Genomic DNA, 20,215 nt, shown 5'->3' with positions numbered 1-20,215 from the left:
TTTACTTCCCTAGACTCCTATTTTTAACCATTGAACGTATCCCTATTGTTACGATACATACAGAGAGATATAGATAGATAGAGTAAAATCCTACCTTCCTCCAGGATGGGCTTGGAGACCACGAAGGGGAGCTCCTGCAGCGGTTCCATGTACTTATGACCAGCACTGAGGACACTGATTTGGGGCAGGCAGACTACCAGAGTCCCAGGCATGGAGGCTTGGTTGTGGTACCAGCTCCGGACAGTGCCGGGAATGTCCCCACAAATGATGGTACTCGGGGAGGGGAGGCTGTCATTAGGCAGGAACACACAGCATGACTTCAGCTCCAACTTGAGAGAGGAGAGAAACATGAAATCATTTTAATCAATTCAGTGTCCCTTGATCATTGACCAGCCACCTACGTCAGCCTCCCCAAATCACTTTTAGTGAGCTGAGGGACTCAGGGCACTGCTCTGACTCAACACTAGACAACTTGCATTGCAAGGGAAGAGAGCTAAGACAGAAAATGTGCACAACAGTGGGTGTTGCTGGAAAAGACTAAACATGCTTAATAAACCTTTCCTTAATTTGAAAATGGAAATAGTTCATCCCACATTTAGTAATGCACGTTGTTCTACTTTTAATGCTGTTTAAGAGAGGAAGGAAGAGCACCTTTTACAACTTCGCAGACTTCTGACTGTTAAATCTTTAACCTAAATAATTTACAGGTCTTTTTTATGGGAATTGAGAACCATTCCAGCTGCATTACATCACATATTCCTGTACAATAAAGGCAACGTTTACAAGACATCAGGTCAGCAACCAGTAGCTGGTGGTTAGTAGGTGTATGAGCAGTGTTAAATCTGTTGAGGCCTTGCTGTTTTTTTTTGGTCTTTTTCTATTACACTAGTGCTTCACTGATTTAAAAGTCCAGTTAAAAGAAATGAGACTAGCACAAGGTCCAGGCAGACAGCAGGTGCGGAGAAATACGCTGCGTCACTCCATTGAAATGTGCATATACATGTACAGTTGTGCAGCCTCCTGTTTTGTTGAAGCACCTCTGACAGACTGAGGTCTTTATATGGAGCCCAGTTCTACCAGCTTTCATTAGAGTCGAGAGAGAACGGCAGAGACGGAGAAAAAGACTGTGAAAGAGAGGAAGAATGAAAAGAGTGAACGATATGGTTACACATTCATCTCATACTGTTTCCTCTTTTGATTACTCTTCAAAGGGTGTTTGAAATCGGACCACTCTTGCACACTGACATATAAGGCTTTCGCCTTTTTAAGTGCTGGCACGCAGGATGAAAATCCATTGACACTGCCTGGTCTGCTGCAGATCTTAGAAGGGTTAAGCTGTAAAGCAGGCAGACACACGGAAACCGCTGGGTTTAACACTGTGACTCTGGTCTGCACCTTTAGCTCAATGCCTGAGGCTAATGCTCTCCTGCTGGACATCTTGTGTTAGTCATGCACATTATTTTACATAACAGATCCTTAGTAAATGGGTGCGTCGGTACAGAAGGGTGGGCAGATGTTGCTCAAGATTAGGTGGTCGTCTACTGACCAGAACAGTCTGCCCCATTCCACGTGCCTGATTGTCTTTGGGAAAGAAACTGAACCCCAAACTATACCGAATGACTGTGCTGGCAATGTGTTAGTAATTTGTGATAAATAAAGGGCTGCACATAGATGCGCTGTATGAATGTGTTAATTGCTAAATCTGTACTGTAAAGTGCTTTGAGTGTTCATCAAGAAAAGAAAAATGCTGATCATTTACCATTAAACAGAACAGAACCAAGCACACATTTATTTCAAAGATAGCATGGAGATGTTAGTCGCTGTACATACAGTTGGTAAAAGCTTAGCTTTGTTCCTGTCAGAGATAAAGATTTATGTACTAAACTCAATAATAACGAATACTTAATCTAATTTTTAAACAGCTGTTTCAAATCGGTCATTTCAGACCAGTGTTACTACCAAAAAAACAACAGTAGACCAAATCAACAACTACTGTTAACTAGATTATTATAGTTCCCCTAGAGTGTTTGATGGTTGACTAACTCTGTCATCATATATCAAGTGTGAGTCAGACTAAAACACTAAAATGAATGTTCACAGATGAAAGTTCCCCATGTTTAAATACCAAAGAAAGCTGGTCAGTGTGCATTTAAGAAGATACAGCTACATTGTCTTCACGTATATAATTGTACTTTAAAATGTATATAGGCAATTGTTGGATTTGTATTTAGGAAAATTTTAAATAAATGTAATTTTGGAATGGTATGGTCAATAGCAGGGCATATTAAATGGAAACCTACTACATAGGTTAATATCACAATTGCTGTAGTTAGTGTGTACAATAAAAACGAATACCCCTTAATGGTGTTTGCATATGACTTTATAATGCTTTACTGTTATTATCCATGGCAACACAAAACCAAAGATGATGTCAAGTGTATGGTAGCTACAGAGTTGCCACATCACACAGTGAAATACTAACAATAATCAGATAGCATCTTACTTATAACAACAGAGGGAAGAGTTAAAAAAACTGTATGGCATTCACTGGGCACAGCGACCACTGTTTCAGGAATGTTTACACAATTGCAAAAGGGCTCTGAATGATTCGAAGGGCCTAAGTATGTAATGGAATACTAAAAAGACATGTTGGTGCCAACTCTGGGTGATAGAAAAATATTCTTTGGTAACTGAGGTCGAAATTGGAGAAAAAAGCTAATTCTTGATTTTCTCTTGCATGAGCACGTTTTGGTCAAAAGGCAGATGGGACAATAGTGAATTGGGAATCTCACACACAATGGACAAGAGGTTGCAGCCATGAATGGATATCTGACTCCAAAACAGATAAAATAAGGATGATGGCACAGAAGCACAAGGAAAATAATGCTACACCAGTGGTCACCAACCTTTTCGAGCCCAAGATCACCTTTTAATTCCAAACGTGATCCGAGATCTACCTATCTGATATCTTCCAAAAACACTTGGGAGGGTTACATTTATTAATTTTTTCTATTTCTGTTAAAGGCTAAATGTATGAACATTACTATACACAAAGAAAAGCAGTTGTGCAACTTTATTCAATGCACAACATTCACATTAATATCAATTAATATCTACAGCATCTGTTCAATGCATAATATGTTGCTTCAGATGAATAGGTTTTACATAGGCTTTGCCTTGAATAAGGCCATAAATAGGACATTTCCTTGAATAAAATTAGGCCTGTGTACTAAAATAAATACCGGTACTATACAGTATAAAACCATGCATCTTCTTATCCTGCAAATATTTAACAATAAAACCACTTTTGTAAAAAAAAATATGGATTTGGTCAACATGAACGCTGGAGTGCTTTTATTTTGGAATGCATACAGAAAGTGTTGCAACCATTTGTATGAGACGTAAATTCAACAGATAAACATTACAACAGATGATTTTCTCTGTTTATTCTGGTGTGAACCACAATGTTTATCTGTCTATGTCACAAATGTATTCCCAACACTTCCTGAACCCGTTTCAAAGTAAAAGCAATCCAGCATTTCACTTTCTGAATCCATTAATTTGTGCTAACGGGACTTTGATTATTATCGACAGACCGGAAGATGCACGTCTTCATATCGTAGAGTCCTGACATTTATTTTAGAAATAAGCCGACTTGTACTGAAATGTATTGGAATGCAGTAGATAAACCTGCAGTTCGGCCGCCAGTAGCGGACACACAGCGCTTGTGAACAACAGACCACTGACACACATCTGATCTGCAGAGTAACCGCAGCCAGTGAGTCCAGAGAGTTACGGGGTTCAACAGTGAAGGTTTTAGAGATCGACCGGTATATCGACGTGTTGGCAACCACTGTGCTTCACCAAACAGAGGATAACTGTATTGCTCATTTATATGTTCCCAGGGTCTGAACTTAATCATGTTAAAGCCTGTGTGGTCGATAGTCCATGGACACACAATTTATTGAAATACATCTACACCTAATCCAGGAAGCAACACAGTTATTGGCAGATGTTATATCCAAGACTAACATGGTAAACAATATGATCAGAATATAGTGAGAACCCAAAAGCACTGAGCAAGCATGTCTCTGCCAAGACTGCACAATTGTCTTAATTTGTTTTTTTTTAATAATAGAAAATGTTTTGGATTATTTAATCTGCATCTGGAACTGGACAAAATACACACTGTGACAGGCAACCATTGCATAAATATACCAGATATTTTTTGAATTAGGACAATAGTACTATATTGGGAAATCCTCAAAATAATCCAGTTTGAACCCCTTGTTCCATGAGTAATGGCATAGCTTTGTGTGAGTGGATGAGTTATCCTGCTAAGAGAGAGAAAAAAACAAATAGATAACCTCAATTGAGGTGGTACTGTGAGAGACTAAGCACCCCAATCTGGTGTATGGAATTAGTTTCCTTTGCTACACCCAGAAAAGCTATTTTATTACATAACAACAATGGAAGGCTGATACTAGTGAGCACTGCATGAGACTGAGAAAACAGAAAAGTTAAATATGACTGCAATCCAAATTAATTCATGGTCATTGACGTGTTGTCTTTCCTGTGGAAACACTTGCAGGTAATTTAAAGCCATTATATAAAACAATGAAGAAAAAAGCGATAATAAATCTTAAATTAATTGATCTACCATTCAAACATACTGAGAGCTATTTGTTTCACATGTTTAAGAAAATAAAATCAGGAACTCGTGAAACACTCACACACACACACACACACACACACACACACACACACACACACACACACACACACACACACACACAGAAACGGGGTAACAAAGGACAGGCTGAGGAGCACTGGCACTACTTTCAAACAGAGACATAGTCTGATCCCAGATTGCTCAATATGCGTCATTGCTGTGACTGCTGCCAAACCAACTAACACCATATCTTCTCTGAGACCAACTTTGCCCCTGTAAACCTCCATCCCTCTACTCTCCCAGGCGTTTGTCATGTAGTCCCTCTCACTGCATCAGCTTGGCATTTGGAGTCCGACACTCCAAGACTGAAGATAGGAGAGGAGATTCCAGTGTTTGTATTACAGGTATGGCATTGTTGCACACACAACAAAAAAAGTCCCCTGTACTCAGAGGTCAAAGTGGAAAGTGAGAGTATATTTGCACTTAATGTCATAACTTCAGGTGTAAATATTCAGGTTGTAAGGGACTTTGTTTGGTATTCCACAAATTTGTGTTTAACAGCCCTGTAACAGGCCAATAAACACAACCCTGGAAGCAGTTAGCCTTGTGACTCTGTCCCCCTACAGCAGGCTGCTGGACATACCAGGTTTGTGTATATTTTTTTGTGTAAGCGTGACAGAGAATCCATGCACACTGTCAAGGAACACACTGGCATGGAAATGACAGGTAGTCGATGCAAGGTTGACCTAAAACTTGGTTTGTTCTCTGATGTGCTTGGGAAGCAAACGGCCACTCTTGCTGAATGTTATACCCACATGGCTCAACAAATTAAATTATATTTTTATCCATAAAAGGAGAGTGAAAATGTTTTTTTTTTATGGGGTAGACCCATGGAAAGGCAGCTTTTCCAAGAATAGGAACATTCTGAGTTGAAATCTAAAAATAGAAATGGGCAAAAATCGTATCTGAAAGTTATTAAAATAATTGTAGTGTGGAATAACTATTACACAACTTAAACCCTCTGTGGGGTTTGGGCTAATGTGGAATACAACTGCAGCGAAGGATGACAGATAAATGGCCTTTGGAAATGAATCAGGCATGAAACAAAAAAAACAGAGGGTATGCCTAGCACTTTGGTGAATGTGTGAAATGAGTGACCTATGTTTTTACAATTTTGTGGGTTTCACTTCCGCTTTTGATTAGGGGAAAGATATCTGAAGCTGAAACATATTATGGATTGGGAATTATAATAAAGATCTGGATTTGAGTCAAAGCTGACTGTTGGTTACAAGTTCAAGATCCGCAGGTGTGTCCATATATAGTATGTTGTTATAGAGGTTTCAGTGGGGAAAGGGGTGTCAAAGAGTCACGATTCTTCATTCCTTTGGTCCAATGACATCATGTCCTGTCAAAGTGGAACTAGATCTATTAACATAACAAATGGAGTTAACTGTCAGCAGCCTGGGACTGCACTTCAGTTACACACTGCCTCCAATGACACACTCATACAGGAAAAACCACTGTGGGACAGAATTAGTGTGTTTCTGTGTGCATTCAGGGGTATGGTGTATCACTTGCAGCACACTATTAATATACTTCAAAAACAGCGGAAACACTTTTCAATTTTATCCAGGAAATCCCTGTTAAAAATAAGACTGAAGCCAATCAACTCCTTATGAGGCTGCATGTGCTGGGCTTTCTCTATGAAAACATGATCAAATGGCACACATAGAAATGTTCACAGGTGCACGCATGCATGAACGCAAATGCACACATGCACTGACACACACACACACACACACACACACACACACACACACACACACACACACACACACACACACACACACACACACACACACACACACACACACACACACACACACACACACACACACACACAGTTCCTCCATGCAACTGTAGTCACCAGTTGTTTAAAGATGTACTACTGCTGGGTGTTGAATAACTTCAGTGCAACAAGCTGGCTGCAGCATTCTTTACAATACCTTTTATGTTTGCCCAGAGTGAAATCATCATAAAATGCATAACAAATCTGAAGTGATGGAAATCTCCCCTTCAATATGGTGAGGATATTGCTGTTTGGCCCTGAATCAGAGACAAAGCAAAGATCACGTATGTTGTTTGTACTTATCAAGAATTTTACTGATTGCAGCCTTTCATCGCTTAATCCTTATTATGTAGAGAAAATGTCTGATATCTGGCTCAGTCATTCTGACACGAGAGGGAAAGATCTGAAAACACACAGCCATCAGAGGACAGAGGTTGGCTGGAAATAATATAGGAATCAATATATCATGTAGAATGATAGGGTAGTGCTCTTCAGATGTATAAGTCACAGTATACACACTGACAAACACAGGCTCCAATAAAGCGCTCAAGGCCTCAAAGAGTGAGCGTGCCAATGGTTCTTGAGTGACAGCCTGTTATTTGGTAGGTGACCATTGCTTATCCTGAGACTTAGGCCTTTATCCCTTCTTCTTAGGCCTCTAAATGAACAAGGATCTTATTACACTTTGATCTACAATCACTTTAGCATTAATTCAATCTGGACTCTGGATCAGGAAGCCAACATATGCTGTCAGGAGTAAATAAACACTACAAGAACAGAAGAACGTAAAATCTTGAAACATTACAATTCTGAAACATATCCATTTAAAGAGTACTTTGTTTAAATTGTTAGTTGCCAAAATATGTTTTTGTCTTGGTCTATTTCTTCACTCTCATCCCTGCCTGGCATCACATCACAGAGTTGTGAGTATGGGTCTGTTCCATTTTTTTGCGGCAAGTTCTGATCAGACATCACTGTCCCGCACCATCAGATAGTGTTCAGAATCCACGCACATATGTGGACCCTCTTTGGATTCTTTCAGTCTTAATACCCCCAAAAAGCATCCCTTGCTTCGTCCTCTTCTTGAAGTGGGAATGTATAATCTGTCTTGAGATGCATTTCTCCCTTGAGTATTTCTGAAGATGGTTTATCTGGTTCCAACCGAACAAGTTCTAATAGAGAGGAAGTGGAAGGCCAAACAATCTTAGGCTTTACAGGCTGAGGCCATGTGGAAATGGCCTATATAACCACATGAGGCTCTTAGGATCCGCTGGGCCTTGATAGTAAATGACAGAACAGTGAGTTACATGGAGGACAGTCTGTCTACTCTGAGGAACAACTTCAGCTGAAAGATCTCAGACCTCACAATCATTATTAAAGGTACAATTAAATGTTTTAAACACAAAGTGACAGAACTTAGAGAAAAAGTACCTCATGGATAATACCCCATTGTATAAATGGGTGGTTAATCCCTCACGCCATATAAGTGTGAGCTTGTGCTATACTAAGCGACTTTTTCCTCTGTGAAGTACTGTTTGTTAACTCAAAAACCTGGGTCTACACATCGGCTGTATTCTATAACCCTGATATAATGCAGAGTGCTCTCGTATTAATATTTGCTGCGTACTAGAGGATTTTCAACTCTCCACCGTTTTTTTTAACGTATGAGACTACCGGACATAATGACTGATTGAACCTAGTTTTAATCATATAATCATCAGAATGGACAGACTGGACAATTTGGCGAGAACGTCGGACCACACAGACACCATTTGTAGAAAAGATTTCACAGAGGCCATTCCAGGGACTTGAAATCTCACAGAAAATCTACTTCTTTTGAGAAAGAATTTGGCAGTTGGCAACAACTTTTGGGCGTATTACCGCCACTGTCTGAACTAGAACGTGGAACACTTGCATGATTGAACGTGTCTTCAGAAGAAAAACAAACATGGAGGAGGAGTGACCTGTGATATTTTTTGCAGCGAATAAAAATGTAAGATGGAACTATGACTGAAATCATGGCTGAGAAGACATATACATTTTGCAGCACGAGCTGGGGGTGAGTTGGAAAGGTAATGTTTTTTTAGTCGCAGCTGTACAAGTACCCAACATCTGGTTGGTGTGCCTTCTCGGTCAGTTCGCGCTCTCTCACTCTCTCTCTCACTATTGCAGGTTTTTGTCGGAGCCCATTATCAAACTGGTTTGATATTTACGATTCGAGATTGTGGAAGCTCCAACTGAATCCGTAGCATTACCATTATTTTTGTAAACCCCTCACACTCCAGAATTTTTGGGGCAGATAATCAGCACCAGGTGACCTTCAGTCGGGAATGAAGAAAAAACATACTTTTGTCTGTCTTGCTAATCCTGACAGCATTAAACACAATTTCTAATGCACTAATCTAACTTGTACTCAAATAATAAAATACGGGTCTGACATCTGTCCTGTGGTGCTGTGGTCGGATCTACTGTTAGGATTATTGTTTTCATATAACTGCAGGAAAACAGAAACTTGAAGACCTCTGTTGTGTTCAGAACTCAGCACAGCACAAACCCTGTAGGCCAACATCAACTCGCTGTGGAGGGACCCCAAAACAAGTGAAGCACACACACTTGAACATGAATATGCAAGTTCAAGCACAAATTCACCAACACAATCTGCTCTACACACAACAAGCACACCATGACACACAGGAAATCACCCAGTGATAGTGGAGAGGAAATTAGAAACACCCTCCCAGCATCCCTGGTGAAAACATTTGCAACTCTGGAGCAGAAAAATCTCAGTGGAGAGATCAGCAGCAAACGGAAAGCACATTCCTTTGTTTTTAAGAACCTGATAGCTCTCCAAATGTAATCTTCCTGTGACTGCACCAGATGGGACATAGTTTTGTAAATGGCCAGTCGAAAGGATCTCCTGATACCCCACCCACTGTTAACCTTTTGCTCCACCTTCCTCTGCTTATCCTCCTGCATCTATGCTCTGTCCAAAAGCTCATTTGGAAGGGTGGGTGTAATAGTGCAAATAGTGTCTCTGTGTAAATTAACATGATTAATGTGTGTTTCTGAAGATGACACTGTGCAGATGTGTGTTGTGGTGAATAGATGTATACAACATAAGTTTTTCCTCCAAGTAGCTTTTCTCCCTGATGTCTATGAGAAAGGCATCTATGCATGATGCCTCCTGACAACAGATAGGCTAGGTCTCACCCACATGCCACCACAAGCAATAAGCTTGCGGCCTGGCACAGCAGCACAGCCAGGCAGTCAGCCATCCCTGTGGCTCTGCATTCCTCTCTTATAACACTGCTTACAGAAGCTGACAAGCACTGGAGGTCTTTCTGGCCGAGGTGGAAATCTGCAAAAATAAACGCTTTAGGTGACATGAGGGCTTTGTTTGTTTCTGCTGGCCCGGCTATTTGTGTTAGCGCGGTGGGTTAATTGCGACTTTGATCGCTGCGTTTATTGATCCAACTGTGGCCTTAGGAGCACGGCTGGCCTGGCCTGCCTTGCCTACTCCTACCCCTACCCCTGATCTCAAACAACCCCCCTCTCCACCACCCTAGAACTACAGATGGGGTCTACAAGCCATGCCAAACTAGTGCTGAGGATCCACTTAAACAGGGTGGTCATGACTGATGTGATAGCTGAGGTATGAGAACAGCTAAGAACAAGTAGGACTGGGTGGTTTATATTATCCTGCAAGAGATTGTTTTTCTTTTTGGGAGTGGTTGAATTGAACTGAATGGACAGGCTAAAGGTAGGATTTTAGGTTCATGAGTGAGCAGGTAAATTCAAACAGATTTATGATACAGCCACCAGCTTACTGAGCGACCTTCACATACAAAGCCACTTGGACTGTAATTAGGAGTGGATTAGTTTACCTTTTTGACCAGCTAATTATGGTCTAGCTGAAGTGAAAGGGTGTGTTTATGATATGCAGTATGTACTATTAGGTCAGTTGGATCAGACAGTGATAGACTACAGATGTAAAAACCTTTTATTGTCTTAGGCAAAATTTCAACGACATTTGTGTGGTGTGAACCAACCTCAGCTGGTCTGATTTGCCCTGTATTTTTGGCGTCGCCTCTTCTTCTGTCCACAACTAAACGTGCTGAAAGTAGGGCTGAACGATTAATTGCATTTGCGATAAAATCGCGATATGATAAAACATTATTTTCTAACCGCAACGTGCGCGATTACAATGTGCGAAAGAGAATAGGGCTCTGGGATGCTGTCCTCACCCGCAGCCAGAATGCTGCGGAACAACAAAACTCCTCTGATCCAGAAAATAGCGAAGCAGGCCTGCATCACCTACAGGGGCCTCAAGTCTTCGGCCGACTTGGCGGACATACAGAGCAAGCTCATCTCGCTGGTGACCGCGGTGCAAGCCGAGCTCCGGGCCGCGGGGCTCCAGAGCCCCTTGGTCACCTACATGCACATCTGCGAGACGGAGGTGTTCAGCATGGGGGTGTTCCTGCTGAGGCCCGGCGCCTCCACACCGCTGCACGACCACCCGGACATGAACGGGATGCTCAAGGTCTTTACACCGCCTCATGTCTGCTGTGTTGTGGCTCCACTCACACTCTGTTTGTTAGGTGACTTGTGTTCGAAAGGGTTAAAACTAAAGTTTGAGGTCCGTATGCCTTATGTTTATACTTACAATGACTTTGTTTAAATTACTTAAATGCACAGTGGCAAAGCCACCGATTTGTTGTTCCTGTTTCTGTAATGAGCAGTTAAATAAAAATGTAAAATGAGGGAAAGGTATCTAATATTGTGATGTCATATTTAAATCACTCATTACGTTTTGTTGGGGGAAAGAGGATAAAATAAAAAAATTGTATATTAAATCGCAATCGCAATATTGATTGATTATTTCCCCAAATCGTTCAGCCCTAGCTGAAAGGGGTCAAATTTAAGTGGGTCTATAATCACTATGAGGTCATCAAAGTAATATTGTAGTAGTATTGTCACAGCAACAGATCATGGAAGGTGATTCAATCCACACAAACACACACACACACAAACAAACAAACAAACATACAATTGCACCCTTGTATATGTGTATGTTTTAACACACACAGAACCTCAATGTTCTCACCCATTAAACAGCTAAAGACACATCAGCTGTTTTATTGTGTGTGTGGGGGGGGATTACATCAATTGACACCAGAGAGGTGCATAATCTGGAGCGAATGTACAGCCTTTCTATCACTCTCTGTCTCATATTCCCTCAGTACCTGCCCTTGTATCCTTCTCTTTTCTTCTCACTAACTAACTTTAGCTTAGATTGAATATATAATACATTCAGACTGTCAAGTTTGAAAAGTCAACCTAATGAAATTTACATTACAAATTGTATGGAAATGGTGGGATTTGAGAGACACAGAGGGTGAGGTGTGGAATGAGAGTTAGGTCGGTTGGAGGGAGGGGGCAGAGGATGAGGTAATGTTCCTGCAGAAGGCGCTCCATTCAAGGGTCAGAAGCTGTTCATGGAAACCATCTGGCCAGTTTGTTCATAGCCACACCAAACATACACATGATCCTCTATTCTATCTCTCTCTCACTTTCCCCCTGCCTTCAAATGCACCCACTGCCCATTTTTTCTCCTCTGTCCTCACTTCATAACCCCCCCTTCCTTTCCATCACCTTACCTTTTCTACCCCACTGCTTTTGCTCCTCTTTTTCTCTCTAAAAAATATCCTACTCATTAATGCATGGCAGCTGCAGGGAGCAGTGTTACTTCATTTTTCCATGGCAACGGTCTCTCTGTTTCAGCAGATCCCATTTCAGTTTTGGTAGCAACGTGCTTCTTTGCCAACGCTGAACACATTCATGTGTTAAAAAGAAGGAATTATTGCAAAATTCTTGAAATAGAACAATCACCCTAATCACTTGCAATTATTATCGTGGCCCAAAGAGAACATGGGTGTCCTTAGCTAGAATGGGATAGAGAAGGGGAGATGACAGGATGAAAAAGGGTACGGGTGAGCAGTGGGGGAGAGGGTCAGGCAGGTAATAAGCAGAAGACAGAGAAGAACATAAGTGGAAAGAGCACACAACTTGAAGTGACAAATTAAAAAGTTGCACTGCATGTGAGGAGCAACACTAGCCTGGATGCCAGACGAACTTAGCCCCGCCCACAACATTTTAGGTCGGGCAGTTCGGTCTGGAGTCGCTCCGTTGAGGAAAAATTATGACCCGACCGGGCCAATCAGATTGTCAGGGCGGGCTTTATACGATGATTGACAGATGATCAACGGTAACGTAATCAACCACGTCATCAAAGTGCCCTTGGGTTGAATTCGTTTTCAACAAACATGCCTGCCGCTGGCGAGCTGAGATGTGTAGATGCTGCCATTGAGTCTGTTTTAGAAGACATCGACAGCGCATTCATTTTGAAAGAGGAACACAGAACGTGGAGGCGACGCCGAAGCACCGCGCTAATCCCTATCGCCCCGGCGCTTGGCTGTTCACAACGGACGCTGAAGCGACGCTGAACCGCCGGGCAGCGCTAATAATATCACCCGTTGATCCAGTAGATCGCTGCACGGCTTTGTGCCAGTCACACCGGAGGCTGAAGCACCGCGCTGCGCCAAGGCTGCTTCGCGGTGCTTCAGCCTCCGGTGTGACCGGCACAAAGTTTTAACATGGGAGTGGATGGGAGCCAGCTGTTATTTAAGGCTTGGCGCTGCGCTGAAGCGTCCGGTGTGAACCCGGCGTTAGTAAATAACTCACAATGCGTTGCTTAGCATACGTCACATACTACGTTGCTCTGATTGGTTGTAGGTCTATCCAATTGAGCGAAGAAGAATTTTACTTCCTGGTCAGTTGAAACACGCCCCATAATCACAGCCCAATGGAGCGGTCTCAGACTCACATTCTGACTAGAATTGTGAGTCTGACAACGTCAGGCTAGAGCAACACAGCAATAGGTTGGAAAATGACAAAAAAGTTAAAGCAAAGGGTCAGGACTTTAAGGCTGAGGGCAAGTGGCCATGCAAAGATCTGCCAGGCCACCCTGGCAAGGGTGAACATTGCGGCACTGCCCCAAATGTGAAGTGACTACTAAAAAAGCACCACCTACACATATGAAAGCTTTGCATGACCACACAATTAGCTGGCACTTCCAAGAACAAACATCCCTTTTGTGTTGTATGATATGTCAGAGAGACTTCCCCACCTTGGATGTGAGGGCCTCAGTTTGGATGCTATGCCCCTCTGACCTGGTATGAGAAAGCCACTGGTGCTTTTGCTATAAGTGTGTGGATTGATTTCTGTCTCCGTCTCTCTCAATTTTTTGTCATTCTTCTCTCTTTGTCTATCGTTGCTAATCATCACAACAGTTTAAGACTGTGGGATCCCTATTTTCTCTTTTTGAGCTACTTGGTTTAAAGGGGACATATTATGAAAAATCCACTTTTGTAGTGCTTCTACACGTTAATGTGGGTATCTGGCATGTCTACCGTCCCAAAAACTCTGGAAAAAAACAACTCCCGCGATTTGTTGTGGTTCCTCTATGTAAGAAACTATACGATAGAGTGCGTCGAATGGGAATACGACCAGAATTGACGTTACAGTCGGTCTACATGGCATAGCCGCCCCGCCGCCCCCCCCCCGGAGGTGGAGATCTGGTGGAGGAGGAGACCGGGTTACGTTACGAGCCACAGCACCCTCCTCAGCTCGAGGCGGCGGTTGTTAGCTGGGAAGCTAGCCGAGGGGGGACGCTAACCAGCCGGTGAGCGGGGTGAGCGGCGGAGACCTGGCCGAGAAGCAGAGCCTGCGGTCGGGGTAAGTCACGAGCCGAAGCCCCCTCCTCAGCTCGGGCTTGCTGGGTGATGTCGTCGGGATGCTGGCTCCATGTCAGCAGCTCGCTTCTGGTGGACCTGTCGGTGTTTGTTTACGGTTAGCAGCAGGGAGCTAACGCTAGCTTGCTGTTAGTTTGTATTTAAAGTTGCTTCAAATGGCTACTTGTGCACGTATTTACAGCAGTATTGCATGTGGCAGCCCACCCGGGAAGCAGCAGAGATCTGGCCGAGAAGTAGAGCCTGCGGTCGGGGTAAGTCACATGCCAAAGCCCCCTCCTCAGCTCGGGCTCGTTAGGTGATGTCGGGATGCTGGACCCATGTCTGCGGCTCGCTTCTGGTGGAACTGTCAGTGTTTGTTTGTAGCCGGCAGCGGTAGCCGGCTGCTCGGTGGCGGGTTGGATCCCGGCTGTACCCGGGCGGCTCACAGCGAGGCTGGCGATGCTCCCGCTGACTTCACACACCTGAGAGCCGGACACGTCTAACCGGCTTAGGGTTCCCCACGTCTGCAGGGTGTGTCTCATTTTCATCATTGATCATTATCGATCTGTGACAAATCTCCAGCCTGTGTGTCCCCTGTGTGTGTCCCGCTACGGTTAGCAGCAGCGGGCTAACGCTAGTTGGCTGTTAGTTTGTGTTTAAAGTTGCAGCACTTTCTGGAATGGCTGCTTGTGAACGTATTTACAGCAGTATTGCATGTGGAACCCCGGCCGGGAGGCTAACCCGTTGCTTCTGTGTGTGTCGCCCGGTTGAAACAGCAGGTATAACTTAAAACAGCTTTTTGTGGAGCTTTGTTAGAAAATAGCACCGGAACGTGTTCCATTAGATATGTGTGTATACACACATATCTAATGCATGTATTTAAATAATGTACATCTTTATCAGAAGGTGTAGTAGTTTGAAAATTGTAGCTTCAATGAAGAAACACAACAAACGGATACAGAAATATATGTGTAGGACAGTGACTTAAAATTATTTTAACAACCTTAAATATGCTAAGGGGAGATTTAAGATGTGTGTGCGTGTGTGTCTGTGTGTGTGTGTGTGTGTCGGGGGCGGGGCGGTGAAAGGGGGGGTGGGTTGTTGGTGAGAGGGGGAGGGGCACTCAAAACAGGTCAATCTGAGGAAGGCTGTTTTAGACAGGGTAAAAAGGGTGCTGTTTTACATGATCCTTGTGGTATTTTGAAAAACATTTTTACAGACATTTCATTAAGACCCCAAGGAGCCATATCAACTGTGGTGAAAGGGGCATAATATGTCCCCTTTAACTGTCAATTTCTCAGCATCAATGACAAATTCAAATAAGCTCTCTGATGGCTTTGAATAGAATGAGCCATTCTATTTGCAGGATAAAAAATCACCTATCATTCATTGCAAGGTAGCAAGGTAGCAAAGGGAAGAGGAGACAGATATGCACAGATGATAATCTGTGTATGACAGAACATCACCAATCAAAGCTAACAATATCTGTCATTGAGCAAGACAAATAAAAAACACATGTACCTCACCCTTTCCTTTCTTCATTGTTACCATTTTCTTACCTTCTTCTATTAAAATACACCCACAGTCTAGGATCTTGGCAGGACCTTTACCTCCTGCTGTGAACGTTTTGTAGGGAATAATTTATGTCACAGCATCATGGTTGTATCTCAGACCAAGAGTAAAAGATTTTTCAAAACAATTTTCATAATCGTAAGCTATCTCGTACCACTACTTCGTTTAAACAGAAATAAGTTGTCTCAGGAACTGTAGTCTAATAAATAATATTATAATGATGAAGAATGAATTACACTTTTGTAACCCAGGCAACTGTTTACTAATTACTGCTGTAGTACATGGTGTGTTCCCAGTTGCACAGCCAAAAGGGACATAGGAAAGTGGAGGCAATGACGGGCTTAATAGAATTGGTTGTTGGGTTTGTGAATCATTGCTTACTGTTTACATGCACAAAAAACACAACATGAAAGCCATATATAATCCAATTAAATACTTAATTAGCTGTTTAGCGTACTTTAAATTCCCTCTAATGCGAGTATCCACGTTACCGCAACTAAACCTGATGATGTCTGTCATCCTGTGATGAATGGTAATGTAATGAAAATTGGAACCAATTAAGTTATGATTGCTGTAGGGATCTGACCAATAGTTTGACAAATGGTCTCAATACAAGACTATAATCATCAGAATTGTTGTTATTGATATTTGCGGTGGCAAACAATACCAGTGTATATTTGAGCAACAAAACTAAATGATAGAAAATGATTCCAGTAATGCTTGCACATTGTAAAAGAGGACTCAAAACTGAATTCAGCACACCATTGTAAACAAAGACATCCAAATTGTCCAATCAATAATGTACCACATGGGCACACGTGTGTTAATGCTACATGCAGTCCTTATTGCATGAAGAGAATCCTTGTTACAGAATTGTCACTGGCTGCTGATGTATTTCTGAAGGTGCTTGCTGTGATGTGGGCTGAGCCAACTGGTCCACAATGGGGACATTTAACGATCCAGTAAGACTTCAGGATATGAAAAGGGACATACAGCCAGTCAGACAGTCAACCAGAAAGTCAGTCTGCCACAAAGGGACATGAGACAATACGTATACATCTGTATGTAAAACAGGCTAATAGGCTAACAAGTTACAGAGGTTTGTGGAAGGCATTTGCCCACAACCACAGAGTTCTCAGTTCGGGTGGGTTTAGCTAAACCTCAATATTTAATTGTAACAGAGGAGAGAAAGAGGTGGAAGGCTGTTACCAGATGTGTGCGCCGGCCAATACTGCTTAAGTCCATTCATCCATCCATTAGCTATACCTGCTTATCCACTGAGGGTCAAAGAGTGGATCGAGCCAATCCCAGCTGATAATAGGAGAGAAGACACCCTGGACAGCTAGTCAGCCTACCATAGGACTTACATATATGGGCAAGTAAACAGTCAGGCTTAATCTTACTGGTAATATACTGTATAATTATCAGAAATTAATGCCTGAATTTGGGAGGGACCCAGAGTAACCAGAAAAAACTCAAGACATACAAACTCATATTTCTTATGCTTGCATCTTGCACACCCTTCACGGATGAGCAATATCAAAGTACTTTGTTCCAAAATCAGACAAGTAGAGCAAATTATTATCTTGTATAGTTTCTGCTATACACAAGTAGAACAAAAATGGTGGAGAGTTAAGTTTGATACCTGAACAGTCAGGCGTTTTACGGCATCCCAGGTATGGGCAATAATCTCCTTCCTTCTTTCCTCTGAGGTTGTCCATGACTCTTCTGCAGAGGTGTCAGGCATCACTTTCATTTGGATGGACAGGGGACGTGATTCTGGAAAGAGACACAGCGTTCATCCTCTCTTCACAATACATTGTTATTGTCATTTGTTGTAGAGCATCAACAGTATGTTAAATGGTGTTTAACTGACATCATTCATTAAGGTGATGTAATGTTGTCAGGATTCTTGTGTCTAACAGTGGTTGAGGGAAGCGTGGGAGGGAGGGAGGGAGGGAGGGAGGGGGAGAGAGACAGACAGACAGACAGACAGACAGACAGACAGACAGACAGACAGACAGACAGACAGAGTCCAAGACATGTCTTATGCTAGTATGCCTGCTGTGGTCCAGACGAAAGCCAAATGTAAGACCTGACACTCATGGCAACAACCAGGCATACAAATCACACAGCAACAACCCCCTCTTCAAGCATTAGCAAAAAACATATAAACCTGAAGGTTGAAACCAACTTGTATTTTCTAAGAGACAATTCAGTGACAGAGAAGACGGACCAACAGAAAAGACAAAACTGGGCGTAAGAGAATCGTACAGAAGCAGAAAGAGAGGGACTGTGACAAAGGCATTAAGACAGACACATACTCTCCCAGGTTAGCCTGAGGACTGTGGATGTTAGAGCCATCAGGGCATCAGAGGTGAGGAAAGGGAGGTCTCTCTGAAGACACATTAGGACATATTCCATGAATTAAAAGTCTGCCGTGCTCAGCAGCTCTATCCCACAGTTGTCATGAACGGTGGTGATTTTAAAGCACCAGCATGTTTCCTTAGATACCATACTCACAAATGTCACTACAACACAAAAATGGGTTGGCATGGAAACAAGAGTGTGTTGCCAGGGAAATGGACTAAGATGAATGCTAGTTACTCTCCATCGTTATGGTAACCTGCCAAAAACCTGTGTGAAAACTGTATATGTGTGTTTCTAGATAAGTGACTAATACTCACAGGTGTGTTTGTGTGTGTGTAAGTAAAAGCATGAGAGGAGACGGAAGGCCAAGCTAATCATGTCTGGACTCTTGTGAAAATATTTCACACTCAGTATCCATGTGCCTCTGCCACTTTGGGACTTTGAAACAGACGGTATTTATCGTGATGCCTACAGTCAGCGGATCATTACTTGCTATGCAGACTACTTGACAACCCATATTTTCCGTTTACTGTCTCCCACACTTTTATTTGTCAGCTACAATGTTTCTCTAAGCAATGTATGAAATCATGTTGATACACTTTCATATATCCACAAAGTCACAGATGGCAGCAGGAAAGCCTTCACTTTGACAGGAAAGATTGTGTTTCATGGACTTTCATTGAGAAATGTGAAGAGTGCACTGCATAATCTGCTATGATATCATTGGGTTGTCTCTCTTGCTGAGGGCTGGGTATTTGTTAGTATTCCTGCCACATTGTATTAAAGAACCATTTCCTATTCAACTCAGCTGGGGATCCACACAGACATGACAGGGCTCTGTCGCTGCGGCTCTCTGTCATGTTGCCCAGCTGTTTATACCAGGGAAACTACCCCAGGGACCCTCAACATGAGGGTATGAGTGTTTACTTTTACTACAGGTTGGAAACTATTTGAATGTGTACAAAATTACAACTATGACCATACTACTTTGAGTTGAAATGCTACATTATGAACATGCAAGCATATGCAATTATGTATGCAGTGTAAATTACAGTCGCTTCAGTAAGTATTCAGACCTTTACTTTTTGCACTTTAATGTTTTTTTAATTTATTTTCAAAGTGATAAAATTCATTTTTTGCCCATTATTCTACACTCGTGAAACCATTATGACAAATTGAAAGCATGTTTTTAGGTCACTCACAAATTCCATTCAAATTGCTCAACAAAATGTGGTCAGGTCCAGCCTAATGTAAATGTAATGTTCCTTGAGATCTGTCTAGAATATGACTGGATCCACCTGTGGTAAATTGAGTGCATTGTTCAGAAAGGCACACAACTGTATATGTTCGGTCCCTCAATTAAAATAGCATGTAAGCACAAACAGCACAAAATTGAGTGCAAGAAACTCTCAATTTCTGATGAAACTGTGGTGAGGCATAGCTTAGAACATTGTATATAACCATTTGTAAAGCTTTGAGTTTTGCAGTTGCAATAGCAGGCACTCATTAATCCAGGCTGTTATGGAAAACAGGCTAGACAGAAGCCCGTCTTGAGTAAAATGTACTTGAATTCCTGCTATCTGACTTCAGGAGTTAATTTCAGCTTTTAACAAACAAGTTTTAAAATTGTAATTTTGCATTACTGAATAGATGGGAAGATTTGTCAATTTTATCTACCAAAAATACTACACCACATAACATGTGAAGATTGAATATATACTGAATCTACTGTGCATTATGCAAAAACATAAATGTAAATTTAAGTAAGCATAACACACAGTAAGCATCAACAGAAATGTAAATGTGGCCACATGTGTCGGCATATGAATGCCGGTGACTAAAATTTTACTACGGGCAAAAGGAAGCCATAAGGAGGTAGAAAAATGTCCCCTAAATTCAGTTCATAAGATGTTGAGCTACTACTGACAATTCATCTGAACTCAATTCTACCTTAAAAATGTA

At 42.1% G+C, this 20,215-nt stretch overlaps 1 protein-coding gene across 4 annotated transcripts in view; it reads right to left on the bottom strand.

The window, feature by feature from the left end:
* The window catches only part of LOC128448952 (intermembrane lipid transfer protein VPS13B), a 325,941-nt gene that overhangs the window by 164,058 nt on the left and 141,668 nt on the right, over positions 1-20,215 (bottom strand). For all 4 annotated transcript variants that reach the window (XR_008339824.1, XM_053431840.1, XM_053431841.1 and 1 more), the window contains exons 22-23: positions 17,529-17,662; positions 95-329 (exon numbers count right to left, since the gene is read on the bottom strand). Coding sequence is in view for 3 of the 4 variants with exons in the window: in XM_053431840.1 (XP_053287815.1) it covers positions 95-329; positions 17,529-17,662 (369 nt within the window). In the remaining variant the exon portion in view is untranslated. The remainder of the gene's footprint in view (positions 1-94; positions 330-17,528; positions 17,663-20,215) is intronic.

This window comes from Pleuronectes platessa, chromosome 10 (assembly GCF_947347685.1).
Source record: "Pleuronectes platessa chromosome 10, fPlePla1.1, whole genome shotgun sequence".
In the NCBI taxonomy this organism is placed as follows: Eukaryota; Metazoa; Chordata; class Actinopteri; order Pleuronectiformes; family Pleuronectidae; genus Pleuronectes; species Pleuronectes platessa.
The sequence above is the reverse complement of the archived record's forward strand: the minus strand, read 5'-3'. Positions and strand labels throughout refer to the sequence as shown.